Raw genomic sequence first — 15,122 nt, 5'->3', positions numbered from 1 at the left:
AAACACTGTTATTTAATTCTGATTAATCAGGTAAAGAGGCCTTAGATACCATGCTGCCAGTGCTAAACAATATGGTAAATAATCAAGACATCAGAGAGAAATGGGAGGGAGCCTAGTCCCTCTTTATCTCTCAGTTGTATGGGAATGAGGGCCCAGGGACAGGATTCCGTGTGCACGAAGACTGGGACTTTGGCCATAAAGATACTCACCACAGACAGGGTTGCACCCGGCTTGTGACTGGTTTTAGACACCCATTCCCTACTTACTTCCCAAAGAATCATGCATCATGGCTCCCTAAGCACAATCCAACACACAATGAATACGACGACTTGCTCTCTAAAGAGCATAAATCCCCGAAAGTGCTACCGCTCACAATAAAAGAAATGACCTTCCTTCAGACAGAAACTCACCTTCCAACTCTTTTCAACCACTGAGATTCTATAGGGATGGTGCTCTTCCCTTTTCCAGCAAATTCAGGTTTCCAGGAATTCTACACTTTTAGCCAGGTGGAAAGAGACTAAAAGAGGTTGATGTGGACCCTTTAGGCTCAGGAGAAATTCTAAATGGAAACTCTTAAAAGGGAGAACAAACTATTCCATTTACTGCTGTGTATATGACCATCCCACAAAGATGACAGAAGATGGTGAGTCCTACACCTCACAGGGAGGTCAGCCTAGAGGGGCACAGCTTGCGGCTTGAGGTCCTTCTGTGATTTTGGTAAAAATTAACTGATTTCATCCCTTTCTTGGCCCCAGTCAAAACCAACTGGGGCTGCAGGACCACAGCTGCACCCCCTCCCAGCCTCGTGCTAGCCTGACCACCCTTTTGCACGGCACTAGACTCTAAGCCCCAGAATACAGAGGTGAAATGCAGCCTCGGGTCAGGGGATTACACTTAGTAGAGGAGACCTACTCAAAAAGATTCCTGAAGTCGCTCCTTTTGGAAGAGACAGCAAAGGGGGTTGGGTTTCTCCAAGAAGCACAATGAGAACCAGCAAGGCTTCTGGCTTAAAGAAGAATTCCAACTAATGAAATACAGACCAAAGAACTAAACAAAATTGGGATATGAGCAAAATTCCGGACACATTTGACAGCTTATCTCTCTTCCCCTCATTTTATTGTTTTTTTTTTTTTCCTTACTATCAATTTTAAAAGACAGTCCTCAAACTGCACAAACTATTTCATTCCTGCCCCTCTCTCACCCTCCACTAAAACAATACTCCTTTATGTAAATGGTAGGGTCACTCAACTCCATACCTTAGAATGACATACTTTGGGGTTAAAAGGCAGCTTTTTACAGAAAAATGGTCTTAAAAAATAAATATAAAGACACAGACTTTAGGATTTGGGTTTCACCCAATTCTTTCAAAGAGGAACTGGGTAGGGCTCATCAAAAACATCTAAACTCAGGGGCGCCTGGGTGGCTCAGTCGTTGAGTGTCTGCCTTCGGCTCAGGTCATGATCCCAGGGTCCTGGGATCGGGGCCCCGCATCGGGCTCCCTGCTCCTCCCACTCCCACTCCCCCTGCTTGTGTTCCCTCTCTCGCTGTCTCTGTGTCAAATAAATAAAATCTTAAAAAAAAAAAAAATCTAAACTCAGATATTTTCTATAACTGGTTTTACAATAATATCTAATCCCACTGGTTAATATAAGACAGAGAACTCTCAGATTTAACACTTTCATATACATATCAGGGGCAATATGTACTTTTAAAAAGTCTGAGATTTCCTTTCTTAAATAATAAAAATCTTTTTAAAGTGCATGAATTATTAAAAAAGAAGAAGAAGAAGAAGAATGGCCTTATTTCAAGTTGTTACCTACTTCCATTATCAAACTATTCATTGTCTGAGGATCGAGTTTTAACTCCAGAGGCCTGAGGCCCTGTTGTAAAGCAACAGATTGAAGTCCTTCCAGTGCAGCCTCATGGTTCCCCACCCTCCACCGTGCCAGTCAGAGATGAGAAGAGTGCAGCTCTGGCCTGAGGGAAGGGGAAATACAGCATGAGTTTTTGAAAGCTATAGATCTAGAAACATTTTTTTTTTTTTTTTAAATGAGGGAGGACCACCTCCCAAGTAACTCATGCTGAAGGACACAAATCTGCTAAAAAACCAGGGGCCCTGTGACACAGGAGAGCTGATGTCTGTGCAGGGAACACATTTTAATTGGACACTTGTCAAAAGGAACAGAATGGGAGAATCATCTTTGTTTTAATTAGCAATTTATAATTTTAAAACCTATATGGTGGGTATACCTAAGGGTGTTTACTATCTACTTCTTTTAGGTTCTCTGTTTGCTGGACATTTTTCATGATAAAATGTTAGAAAAAATTAACACTTTAAATAGTCTTCCTTTCTAAAAGCCCCAACACAGTGCCTAAGCTAAACAAACTGAAGAACTTTAAGAAGCCAGCCGCTCTGTGTAGAGAATTTCAATCTCTCTCCCACTACAAAGCACTCTCTTCCGACTGTTGGTTAGTATTTATTTGTGCTCTGGAGAACAGGGTGAGACAGATGATTTTGATTTCATTGTTTGGTTCTATACACTTGGATAGGGAGAGATTAAGGAAGGGACTACCTCTGAGGATTTGCTGGGCTGTGAACTTCTCACTAATTACGTGTGCTTCCACAAGTAATATCTGGTCCCTCAAGTGTGATGATTTCAGAAATTTAATAGGAGAAGAGGGAATGAATCAGATATTGACAATATCTTCTTTTAGCCATTTTGTGCTAATGGGACAAAGACACGCCAGTGCAGGATGAAATGTAACCACGTCCAGGACTTCAAAAGTGCCCAGACAGTAAGAGGCACACAGAGGTGACGGGAATAGGCCCCTTTGACTTCCCCAATGCACCAGAATCAGGATGCCAAAGAAAATAAGTACAGAGCATCTCATGGCAAAAATAAACAAAGAGTGTTGTCCCAGGGAGCTTGCTAGGGCCTGACAGCTCCCTTTTAAGAGAAAGTCAGAAGTTAATAATAAACAGGAACAATAAACAAGGCTTGAGCTGACTAGAGAACAGCTCAGTAGAAAATTATCTTATAAGGATTATCCTCACTTAGCTAAGGCGTGATTCAACTTCGGTGCCAAAAGAGTGCTCACTCAGCTTATCTGATGATGACATCATGCACAGTGAGTTTGCTTGTCGCAGTCCAGACAGACAGTCACCAGAATAATTTCTAATTTCTTACAAGGTAGATGCATTTTGGCCAGTGTAATCCTCTACAAAATGCACTGAAATATAGAATAATGGAGGTAAGATGCGGCTCAGTCCACAGCATCCTATCCTACTTGGGGCTCTGCTCCCAGGGGAACAGAAAATGCAGGCTGTCTGGCCCTTTGCTCTGGGACAGCGATGGTACAGAACTACCGTGAGGGGCCCTGGTCTTCGAGTTCCTGCCCCTGTAGTGGGGAGAAGCTTGGCGTGAGACACCTGGACAAGGAAGGAATGAGCCAAAGGAACCGTCATGAAGATGACTCCTCAGAGTAGGACTCTGAAATCCTGGGATCATATCATATCCCTGATCGGGAAGTCAGTCCCTCCGTACTCCATTCTGGGTGACTGGGCCGGGTCCCTCACAGCCTAGAATTCGCCACAAAGAGTGCTGGGGTAAGATGGCATCATCCGTCTCAGAAGGGCAGATTCCTCCCCAAAGCATCCCAGGACTGACCCATGAAGGGAACATTGTCACTTCCCAACTTTTCCTAAAATCGTCATCATCTGACTCCGCAGGAGAGGTGGTCTTAATGGCTCAGAGCAGACAGAAGCCTTCTAAGAAACAGATGGAAGCTGTTTCAAGGGCAAAATGAAATGTGCTACAAAAATAAATAAAGTAATAAATAAATCGAATTATTCCTCAAAATTCTAAGGCAGTAACAGACTCAACACAGGGAATAAGAAACAAGGAGGCACAGACAACCACAGAGGTCCCTGCTCTGCCCGAGGCCCTGGCCTGCTTCTCTGGCGACCACCGATTACAGCCCCCCATCCCTGGCACTCCGGGCCTCAGGGCTAATACAGTGGGAAAGGCAGTCAGGGGGAAATGCCGGCTTTGGCCTGCTAAAGAACAGCTCCAATCAGCAGCCACAGTGAAGCTTCATTTCCTTTTCTAAGAAACTTTGAACTCCAAAAGCTTTAAGCTCTCAATGCAAGAAATCTAAATCCAGAAACTGGAAATCTGATTGGTTCTGAAGCCAAATTTCTACATAACACTCCTACCCTAAAGATAGAAAAGAGTGGTGGGGAATCGGGAGTGTTGTATTTTTTTAAGCTTCTCGCTCAGATTATACCTTCTTCTTTGATTATACAAAAGAAGTACTGCAGTAACACTTGACTGTCAACGATATGCTGAGATCAATCCAGTACCTACTTCCCACCCTTTCCACTGCACCCACCAGCACCCTGGCTACGGGCTGCGACCTCCTGAAGCAGGAAATGATGGAGGCGCTTATCCCCCCAGACGGTAGACTACGTGATCACCACTTTAGACAGCATGGACGTTCTTGCTGTAAGGGCCCAGACACAGATGTGGGGAAAGGCAAGAGGAGGGCAACAGGCAGAGTCGAACAATCGGGACTACTGCCACCCCTCCAAAGGCAGTGAGGGCTCCCGGCCTGCACTACAGACCACGAAGAACCAGCAGGCGGGAAGATGGCAGTGGTGAGAGGCTGGACAGAGCTTTCTCCATCCAAGAGGCTGGCTCCTTCACGGACAACGCGCTTTTCCTCCTCCAGCACTTTCAAAAGGTGAAGAGTGGGTACCGCTGAACACATCTGCAATAAAGGCTCGGCGAGAGGAGAGAGCAGCAACTGCAATAATCCCTTGGACCCAAACAGACCTAATTTTACAATTTAACACCCAACCTTCCTCTAGGCTTTTGCCTGACGGGCTCCTTCAGAGGGACTTTGGCTGGAGTCTGACGCGAGAGGAGTGTGAGTCAGGGACCACAGACAGGGGCACTACACCACCACCTGCGGAAGCCAAGGAGGGGGAAAAGCTACGTGGGGTCAACAGTCAGGCATGCCAGGCAGGACGTGAGCATCAGGAGCCTCACGCTCAACTTTTAGCTCTTGCCTATCCAGAACAAGAGACGCCAGCCAGCAGCCTGCCCCAGCCAGCGAGCGCGCGCCCGCCTTCTGTCCCCGCGGGCCTTCAGCTAGTGTAGTAGATGTGGAAGTAGAGAGTCTTGTTGCGGAGCAGGGAGTAGGAGTTGTCAAACTTGAGCAGGTAGATGCCCTCACCGGGGTAGTCGTGGCTGCCAGCCTGCACGTCTCGGTGGCTGTCCCGCCGGTACACAGGCATGACCTCCCCATAACGACCTCGCAGGGAGCTCCGGGAGCCTCTCTCTACGTCACCAACTGGGACAGGGTCTGTGTGAGCAAAATGGCACGCTGTTTGGATAGGACTTCAGAGAAAGAATAAGTCCGACCTCAGGGTAAAAGAATGGACCAGGTGACCTAGGGGCTTTTAGCCAAGGAGACGCTCTTGCCCTCCTACAGGAGCTTGGAAACGTCTGCTGGCCTTTTGACCATCACAGCAACTAGTGGGTGATATTGGCATTTGGTGCCCAAGTGTCCAGGAGCACTTAACATCAGGATAGTACCTGCCCAGCAAAGAAGCATTCCACCCCAAAGGCCGGTAAAGTCTCCACTGAGAAACAGTGACTTAGCCTTAGTTACACTTACCTAGTTCCAGAAGTGTCTGGACATTTCCAAGGGGGAGAAAAGATCGTTATTTTATTATTTATTTTAGATTTGTTTTTAAATTTATTTATTTGAAAGAGAGAGAGAGAAAGCAGAAGGAGAGAGAGCACACAAAGGGGGGGGGGGGGGGCAGAAGCAGACTCCCTGCTGAGCAGGAAGCCTGATGTGGGGCTCAATCCCAGGACCCCAGGGCAGACACTTAACCAGTAGATTGAGCCACCCAGGCACCCCTACTTTATTTTTTAAAGATTTTATTTATTTATTTCAGAGAGAGAGGGAGAGAGTGTGAGCAGCTGGGGAGGAGCAGAGGGGGAGGGAGAGGGAGGGAAAAAATCCCAAGCAGACTCCCCGCTGACTATGGACCCTGAGATCATCACCTGAGCTGAAATCAAGAGTCTGACACTTAACCAATTAAGCCACCCAGGCACCCTAAGAAAAGATATTTAAAAGGGAAGATTCTGACATCTTTTCATTCAGCAGGAAAAAGAAATAGCTAACAGAGGTAGGAAATACAAACACGCTATACAGAGTGACCTAGAACTTCTACTTGGCCACCTGCAGAATAGCAAATTAAGACATGAGGTTCTCCTCCTGCCTAAATACCTGAAGATTTCCCTGCAGACTTGCTCTTCCACAAAGAAGCAAGGGCCTGATTTTAAGATTATATAGAAAAATCAAGATGCTTGGAACTTAATTAGGACCTACTCTTAATATTACAAAACAAAACAAAAACAAAAAAAAGCCTCAGGGTCATCCTGAGTAGGCACTACAAATAACTGGAATGGAGCATAGAAACAACTTTTAAAACTACTCTGGGCATGTGCTGTGCTCTGGGCATATTTTGCAATATATACAAATATTAAATCATTATATTGTACACGTCAAACTAATATGTTATATGTCAACTATATCTCAATAAAATTTTTTTTAATTAAAAAAAACTGGGAGTACCTCAGTGGCTCAGTCAGTTGAGTGTCTGCCTTCAGCTCAGGTCATAATCTCTGGGTCCTGGGATCAAACCTTGTGTCGGGGCTCCCTGTTCAACAGGGAGCCTGCTTCTCCTTCTCCCTCTGCCCCTCCCCCAGCTCATGCTCTCTCTCTAATAAATAAACTCTTAAAAAAAAAAGAGCTTTAAAAAGAAAACAGCTCTGGGCGCCTGGGTGGCTCAGTGGGTTAAGCGTCTGCCTTCAGCTCAGGTCATGATCCCGGGGTCCTGGGATCGAGCCCCGCATCGGGCTCCCTGCTCAGCGGGAGGCCTGCTTCTCCCTCTCCCACTCCCCCTGCTTGTGTTCCCCTCTCTCGCTCTCTCTCTGTCAAGTAAATAAATAAAATCTTTAAAAAAAAAAAAAGAAAAAGAAAACAGCTCTGGGCATGAAGAAAGAAGTAAACAGTAGTCGGCCAACTGTGACAGTTTGAAGGGGAGCACAGTTAACAAAGTGTAATCATCCGGTATGGTTCCAGACTAAAAATGGTAAATATCCCAAACTATGAGGGAAATACAAAATAATCTCAGGTTTATACATGATCTATATACTGCAGCACTGACCCACCCCTTTCCCTGCCCGCCCCATCCCTGTCCCCAAGGAGATGCTGGGGAAATAGCTAGGTACTGATTAAAAAGCAAAAGAAGCTTTCCACCAAGGCACCAATACCATCCCCACCATAATGTTCTTTGAGGGTCTAACTTTGGCCTGCTTCACTCAATTTAGCTTACAATGCTGAAAGGGATCCCTCACTTGCATTCTAAGGAAGAGAAGGACTGGTATAACACAGGAAGTGGTCACTAGAAATTGGGTTGAGCCAGAAAAAGCAATTTGCAAATTATGCTAAAATTAAATTTACCTTCAATCTCTTCCTCCTCTTCCTCGTCTTCATCCTCATCCTCACTGGAATCACTGACCTGCACAGTTATGTCAGTGCTGGTTACAGGGGTCCAGTCAAAATAAACTCCAAAGCCAATGTCATAGTCGTCAGTCGCAAATTCCCAGCAAACACGCTTCCCCTCTGGATGGGTAGGTACCCGGATGGTCACCACCTCACCCCGCTTCACCACCAGACGGCTGTTCTTCTCTTTGCCCAGCTTGCTTTTGAATTCCTTCATCTTGGCAAAGGTCCAGATGCACGGAGGAGCCATCAGAGGCGGGGACACTGAAAGGACAGGCAGCTCACTACTGAGAAACCAAGAGGAAATGCAAAGACACCTGGCATTTGGTTTAGGGAGGGTGTCACAGTCAAAGACCTTCCTTCGACTTCCTGGCTTCTTTGATTGCCTTTCACAAGTTACCTTCTCACTTTCCTTCCATCAGTTGGCCTGCCTTTTTTTTTTAAGATTTTATTTATTTGAGAGAGAAAGAGAGAGCACACAAGCCAGGGGGCGCAGGGCAGAGGCAGAGGGAGAAGCAGGCTGCCCACTGAGCAGGGAGCCTGACACAGGGCTCCATCCCAGGACCCTGGGATCATGACCTGAGCCAAAGGCAGACGCGCAACCAACTGAGCCACCCAGGCGCCCCCTGCCTGCCGTTCTTTAAGCACCCATTGGGAACAAAGAAATCACCTTCCATACCCCCAGAGGTCTCACCTTTCCTATGATCCCCCAGGAGATCTGCAGATTCCAAATCAGCTGAAAGGATATCTATAGCTCCTGTGTGCTCAGACTGGATCATAACGATGTCCCCAGACCTTTGTGGAACGTGGTGCTTGGCCATCTGCACAACGGAACTCTGATTAGAGTGCTTACTAGAGGCACAGATTCCAATCCGCCTCCTTCCCGAAGGCGCCGGCCACCCCTGCCCTATTGCCTCCACCCTCCCAGCTCGAAGCCTGCCGGCCACGTGCCCTCCTCCCTTTTGCCACTCTCCCACTCCAGACTCTTCAGAAAATCTTTGTCCGTGAACACCCTCCATGCTCGCTACTGACTTCTGCACCAACAGCGTTTCTGCCGCGCCTTGATCTGGCCTCAGGCGGCACAGCACCTTCCGGTGGCCCCTCTCGTGGCAGCACTTTGTCTCCAGGGTTTAGCCTGACTCCCCTTCTGCCACACAGCCTCCTGCTACAATTCCCACTCACAGGGTACCTCCTGAGCCCTGTCCACCGAGTCACCAGAGCACTGAAGACAGAGGCTCTGTCTTATATTCTCCCTGTCTCTGGCTCTTCCGTGGCACACCCGGGCTGTCCCATGCCACCGGCTGTCACATCCACTAACAGTGTTCTGTATATAATCGCCATTTCACCTGTGTCGATGTATTTAACAGTATATTTGCTGCCAGACATCTAACCTGCATGGAGAATACAAGCATCACTTGAAACTCAAAGCCTTCGCTAGCCCGTAGCGGGAGGCTTCGATCTCTCTCTTGTGCATTTCACGTCAGGCCACTCGGATCAGTGTTCCTGTTTCTTGCTTTTATGCCATAATTTCCTGCTCCTTCTCCAAGCAGTCGGCAGGCAACTCATGACATGTATACCCACTGCCCACATGGGACAGCACACCAGTGAGATTTACGAGAAAGAAAGAAAGAAATTTTGAATTACTCCCAGGCTATATTCTCATAATATCTCTTTCTGGAGAGTAAGTCCTTTACCTGCATTGCTTAATGAGGTAAATGAGACTTTGGCTAGCCCACTTAAGGGAGTCTTTCCTTTTCCAGAAGGCTAAACAAAGGATTTAGTTTGCAACATATTAGCAGCGCAGCATTAGTAAAGTCACTGATAGGTCTTCCCTTCAGGTTCCTCATCTGTAAAATGGGAACATAATGGTACCTGCCTCACAGGTGTGCTCTCAGGAGTAAATGAAGTATTGTGGATAAAAATGCTTTGTCAACTACAAAGCAATATGCAAATGTAATTATAATGTTTGACAGTCTTTATTGGCACTAATACCATTTGTTATTATAATAGATGTGTTAATAATGATACAAACAACCCATCCTCCATGGCAGGGAGGCTGCTATCTATACCACTTCTAAGGAAACTTGATCGTAAATGCTGAACAGATATACCACAAGAAAACTGAAGCTAAAACACAATCCCATGGATCAAGGCCCCTGACATCCAGAGGATTTTAGACAACACGTGAGCATTCATTCCAACATTTCATTTTTTGGAAGAGTTGCCAGTTCAGTGATGGGCCCTGAGGGTGATACATACAAAGGACCATTCTCCAAATAATTAAAACTTAGATGCCCCAGTGCTTTCTAGTTCCAAGCCATCCATATGCATCTAAACTCTGGTACTACCAACTGCTCCTCCCGAAGAGACGGAAGAGACGGCGCCAATGTCCTCCCTACCTTGTTGAGGACCTGGACCTGGTCTGCAGGCAGCAATTCCTGTTCCACCAAGGCCTGCGCCTCCAACGCACCAGCTGGCTTCTGCAGATCTTCTGGGGCATCCTCGCTCACCGGAGATACCGTCTGTGGCCTCTCAGAGGAAGAGAGCATGTCAATTCAAGGACTCTTAAAAGACACAGTCGTCTTAGGGAAACTTAGGAACAGAACATCCTTCAAGGGATACCTCCCAACCTCTGCTTTCCTCTGGCCTTTAGGACTACTGCCCCTTAGGCCTCGCCTAAGCCAGAAATTCATCACTAAAACAAAGGCAGTGCACGTGGATTCGCAAAGCAGTCCCCCTCCAGTCATCCTGGTCACCGCGGGAGCAGCCTCTCAGGGTCTCCACTTCATACCATCCCCAACACCACACCCAGGTCACTGGGTAATAAAAGGTCAACGCTTTCTTCCCTTTTTAAAGCACACTAATCTATTATCCCAATGACTTAAAACGCAAGCATTTGAATAGTTACTGTTTTTAAAATTAATATATAATGTATTACTTGTTTCAGAGGTACAGGTCTGTGATTCATCAGTCTTACACAATTCACAGCGCTCACCATAGCACATACCCTCCCCAATGTCCATCACCCAGCCCCCCCCATTCCTCCCACCCCCACCACTCCAGCAACCCTCAGTTTATTTCCCGAGATTAAGAGTCTCTCATTGCTTGTCTCTCTCTCTGGTTTTGTCTTGTTTCATTTTTCCCTCCCTTCCCCTAAGATCCTCTGTCTTGTTTCTCAAATTCCTCATACCAGTGAGATCATATAATTGTCTTTCTCTGATTGACTTATTTTGCTTAGCATAATACCCTCTAGTTCCATCCACCTCCTTGCAAATGGCAAGATTTATTTTTTTGATGGCTGCATAATATTCTATTGTATATAGTTACTTTTAAGAAAGCAAGGGAATCCTTGCTGCTCTCGTTCCTCTCCCCTGGCTTCTGGAGAGACCAGCAAGTGGAGTGAGGAGCCAGGGTGGTAGCTCCATACCCCAGGCCTCTTGGAAATCTGTTGCCAACAACAGGTGGCATGGATTCTTTAGAGTAGAAGTTATCAGAGTATGATGCAGGGACCGCTGGGGCTCTTAAGACTTTTGTGTAATAATGCTAAAATATGATCGCCTTTTTTCATTTTCATCTTCTCAAGAGTCCACATTAGAGTTTTCCAGTACATGACGTGTGATCTCACAACAGAATGAACACAGAAGCAGATGTGAGAATCTGTTTTGTGAAGCCAGACATGAAAGAGAGTTACAACACCTGTCTCCTCACTAAATTATTTCTGCTTTGGAAAATAGTTGCTTTCCATTAAAAACATATTATTTACATTAACATGCCATGAATTCATTATTTTCATTTTTAAATTAATCAACAACTATTTTTTAATTTTTCAGTTTTAATTTCTAATATAGTAAACATTGATAGATACAACCCACAGAAAAAATTCTTTGGGGTCCTCAATAACTTTGAATTGTGTAAAGGTTTGAGAATCACTGCTTTCAAGCATTGCTTCCCCAGGAAAGCTGAGTAAATGACAAGAAAACAGTACTATAGACAACATGCGGTAACAGAGGACTTCTTTTGGTATTTATTAGCTTCTTTCTCTCTTTCTTTTTTTACCATAAACAAGAAAAATCACTCCTAGCTTACAAATTACCTCTTTTTCAGATAAAATAAAGCCACCTTTTGGGCTATCCAAGTCACTCCAACCTCCCTCAGAACAAACAAGAGGCAGTCACTATAAAAATCAGAGGTGTGGGATGCTGTTGATTTTTATGCGTTTGCTCGGGTAATCCTGTGTAAAATGTAAATTAGTCTAGGCTATAAGCCTATTTATTCTCTTAGGCCCAGAAATTACAGTCCACTTTTGTTTCTTGACACCATTTATTCTGATCTGTCTCCTCTATTAGAAGATGAGCCTGATGGCAGCGACGGGTCTCACTCCCAGTATGCACAGCATCTACGCCAGGCCTGTCACATGGAACCCTCATCCCCTAGAATGATGTCATGTCATCTTGCCTGTCTGCTGCAGTCACAATGGCCTCTTGAACCTCTGAGAATCCTCGAACACCTCAAGCCCTCTCCCACTCAAGGGTTTTGCACCTGCTGTCACCTCAGCCTAACATTCTTCCATCAGTTACCTGAGGGCTTCCTACCTTTAGGCTTGTGCTCAGCCGTCACTTCTAGAGAGGCTCCCCAGAGGTCGGTAAGTGAAATCGCTCACCCCACCCTAGCCCCATCAGTCTTTACACCCTTACCCTGTTCACTCGTCTTCACTGCACTCACCACTGCCCAACATATTATGTACCATATTTTGTTGATTTCAAGATGTAGATTTGTTTTCAGATTTTATTTTATTTTATTTATTTTTTTTTTTAAAGATTTTATTTATTTGCGAGAGAGAGAATGAGAGACAGAGAACATGAGAGGGAGGAGGGTCAGAGGGAGAAGCAGACTCCCTGCTGAGCAGGGAGCCCGATGTGGGACTCGATCCCGGGACTCCAGGATCATGACCCGAGCCGAAGGCAGTCGCTAAACCAACTGAGCCACCCAGGTGCCCATGTTTTCAGATTTTAATACAAACAAAATGGAGGATGTCCTAAAAATTAGTAGTGTCTTACAACTGCCTAGGGCCTGGACTGACACGAAGTCCTTCTCCAGATCTGCGTTTGCTCCTGCCAGTGCTCACGAGGGCTTCCAACTGAGATGACCCGAAATAAGTTCTGTGTGAGGGTTTTGTTTAGATCACACTGGCAGAGTGAATTTAGACCACAAACTGGTATCTACAGACTCGTGGTTCATATTCTCAGGGGAGATATTTTTTCCACCTCTTACACAGTGCCAAGGTGGAGACATTAAAGGTTCCTTGCAATCCTTCTGTGTGGAGGGACTTTTTCTTATCTTTTTACTGAAGGTTTAGGCTTTTGATATCCTAGCCCCATGGTGTGTGTGTGCGGGGGGGTGTCTCTTATTAGACTCTCTACCTTGGGCGTTTTCCCTTTCTTGGTAGTTCATAAAATAACAGTACCTCTTAGAGTTCATGGCAACTTAAGAGTCTATGAAATATGATGTATACTTGCTTTCTGTCTGCCCTCCCACTAGAATGTAAACTCCATGAGACCGGGAACTTGGATTGCTTGTTCATTTGTAGTATCTTCATTGCCTAGAACACCGCCAGGTAAGTAGCAAGCAGGCGCTCAACAAATAACTGTTGAATGAATAAACAGGAGATGGCCTCCAGATATTTGTTGAATAAACAAATGAGTAAGTTCATTTTCGTTTGGGAGCAAAAGAGCAGTCCTGGCATGTGAGACTACAACAGTGAATCTGATCATTAGCCTGACCTTACTGTGTATGCATCTAAAGGCTCTTCTTTGCCTTTGTGCATGCTACTTTGCACAAATATGGTTCTGCTTATTAAAAAACAATTCTAAACAGGACACGCCACAGCCACATAAATTTAATATTCACATTAGCATTGTACGCTCTGAAGAATCAATGAAGGGTGTTCTGGGAAAGACAAATTGCAAACCACTTGATGCCAGTGATAAACCACGAAAAGGAAAAACTCCCACTGTAAGCCTTCTGGTGTGTGCTGACCCAGGGTAGGGAGGGCATCCCAAGGGAGGGGAGAGCCTGGCCAGCCAGGCTAGCCTCACTGGCGAAGAGAGAGAGTTGTGCCCTTCCAGTTCTAATATATACAAAACATAAACACTACACTTCAGGTGTCATCTGGGCTGGATTTCTTTCTTCACACACTAGATTTTAGAAACAAAGCTTTAACATTAGATCTCCTTTTTTCTAAGAATGTTGTACATTCTTCGCTCAAAAACTTTATTTACTCTTAGGAGGAAAAATCAGTTCTGTGCCAAAAGCCATCTCCCAAATATCCTTCAAATCACCATGTACAGAAAAAGGGTGAGGGCAGGAAGACGGAAAGGAGCTCCTCTCCTGGGATTTGATGAGGATAAGAATTGTCTCAAATCATCAAAGCCTTGGGGAGGCTTTGTCTTCTAAAAGGACTGTTATATAAATAACCTAGTAAGTCTAAGCATGGAACTCAAAACCCTTCCAATGTGACTCATGGGAACAAGCTTTAAAGTAGAACAAACCTAAAGCTCCATAAACTTAGGAAATTTTTCAATTCACTCTTTTGTTTTCCTCATCATAAAAAAAAAAACCTATTTCAGTAGGGCTGTTAGGAGGATTACATGATATAATACATTTTAACACCTAGTACAGTATTGAGCAAATAGAAATATTCTGTAAAAAGCTAACTATTTTATTATCATTATTACGGAGAAAAATTCAATAAAGTATGGCTATATATCACCAACTGTATTATTATTACATTAATCATTATCTTCCATCATCTGAATTCTGGGGGAAAAAAGTTTTATTCCATATATAAAGGTAAGAAGAAAGAACTTCTACTGAAGAAATAACAGATTGGGGGCAACTGGCTGGCTGTCAGTAGTGCATGCGACTCTTCATCTCAGTGTCGTGAGTTCAAGCCCCACATTGGGCATAGAATTTAAAATAAAATTTAAAAAAAATTTTTTAAAAGAAATAACATATTGTTTAAATATCTTGACATTCCTCTCTTCCCCCAGCCACCAACTTTGTGTGAGGCATGGAGACCACACTGGTTCTACTGGACAATATTGTGCCATAAGATCAGTTGGACTATAATATCTATTAACTCCATTATTATCTATTACTGCAAAATATGGGTTTTTGTTAATTATTCCATTAATGTTTCATGTTTCCACTTATTCCAGAGCTCAGTACAACTCTTCCCTTTCTGCTATACACTATGGTATCAATGACAGTAGGTAGATGAAGTGGATGGAGCAGAAAATTAAGAATAACAATCTGAAGGTCATCATAATGGTTTAATCTAAAAATTAGACTTAAAAAAAAAAAAACCCTCCAAAAGTGTGTTTGTGTGTGTGTATGTGCATCTTATGGGTAAAAAGCAAATAGACATTCTCTTCAAAGTCCACCTGGGATCCATCCATGTCTAATGTTTTAACATTTCAACCTGGGCTTCAGAAGAAGACACTACACTATTTGTTACAGTTTTGTTCTCTGAGAGAAAA

At 44.6% G+C, this 15,122-nt stretch overlaps 1 protein-coding gene across 1 annotated transcript in view; it reads right to left on the bottom strand.

Moving 5' to 3' along the window:
- Positions 1-2,048: 2,048 nt before the first annotated feature.
- TMED8 (transmembrane p24 trafficking protein family member 8) overlaps positions 2,049-15,122 on the bottom strand; it is a 39,266-nt gene continuing 26,192 nt past the window's right edge. The window contains exons 3-6 of the mRNA XM_034992950.1: positions 9,984-10,113; positions 8,279-8,405; positions 7,543-7,848; positions 2,049-5,367 (exon numbers count right to left, since the gene is read on the bottom strand). Of these exons, the coding sequence (XP_034848841.1) occupies positions 5,150-5,367; positions 7,543-7,848; positions 8,279-8,405; positions 9,984-10,113 (781 nt within the window). The 3' untranslated portion in view covers positions 2,049-5,149. The remainder of the gene's footprint in view (positions 5,368-7,542; positions 7,849-8,278; positions 8,406-9,983; positions 10,114-15,122) is intronic.

This window comes from Mirounga leonina, unplaced genomic scaffold, assembly GCF_011800145.1.
Source record: "Mirounga leonina isolate KUSES-001 unplaced genomic scaffold, KU_Mleo_1.0 Mir_82, whole genome shotgun sequence".
Classification (NCBI taxonomy): Eukaryota; Metazoa; Chordata; class Mammalia; order Carnivora; family Phocidae; genus Mirounga; species Mirounga leonina.
Note: the sequence above shows the minus strand (reverse complement) of the source record. Positions and strands in the feature narration are given on the sequence as shown.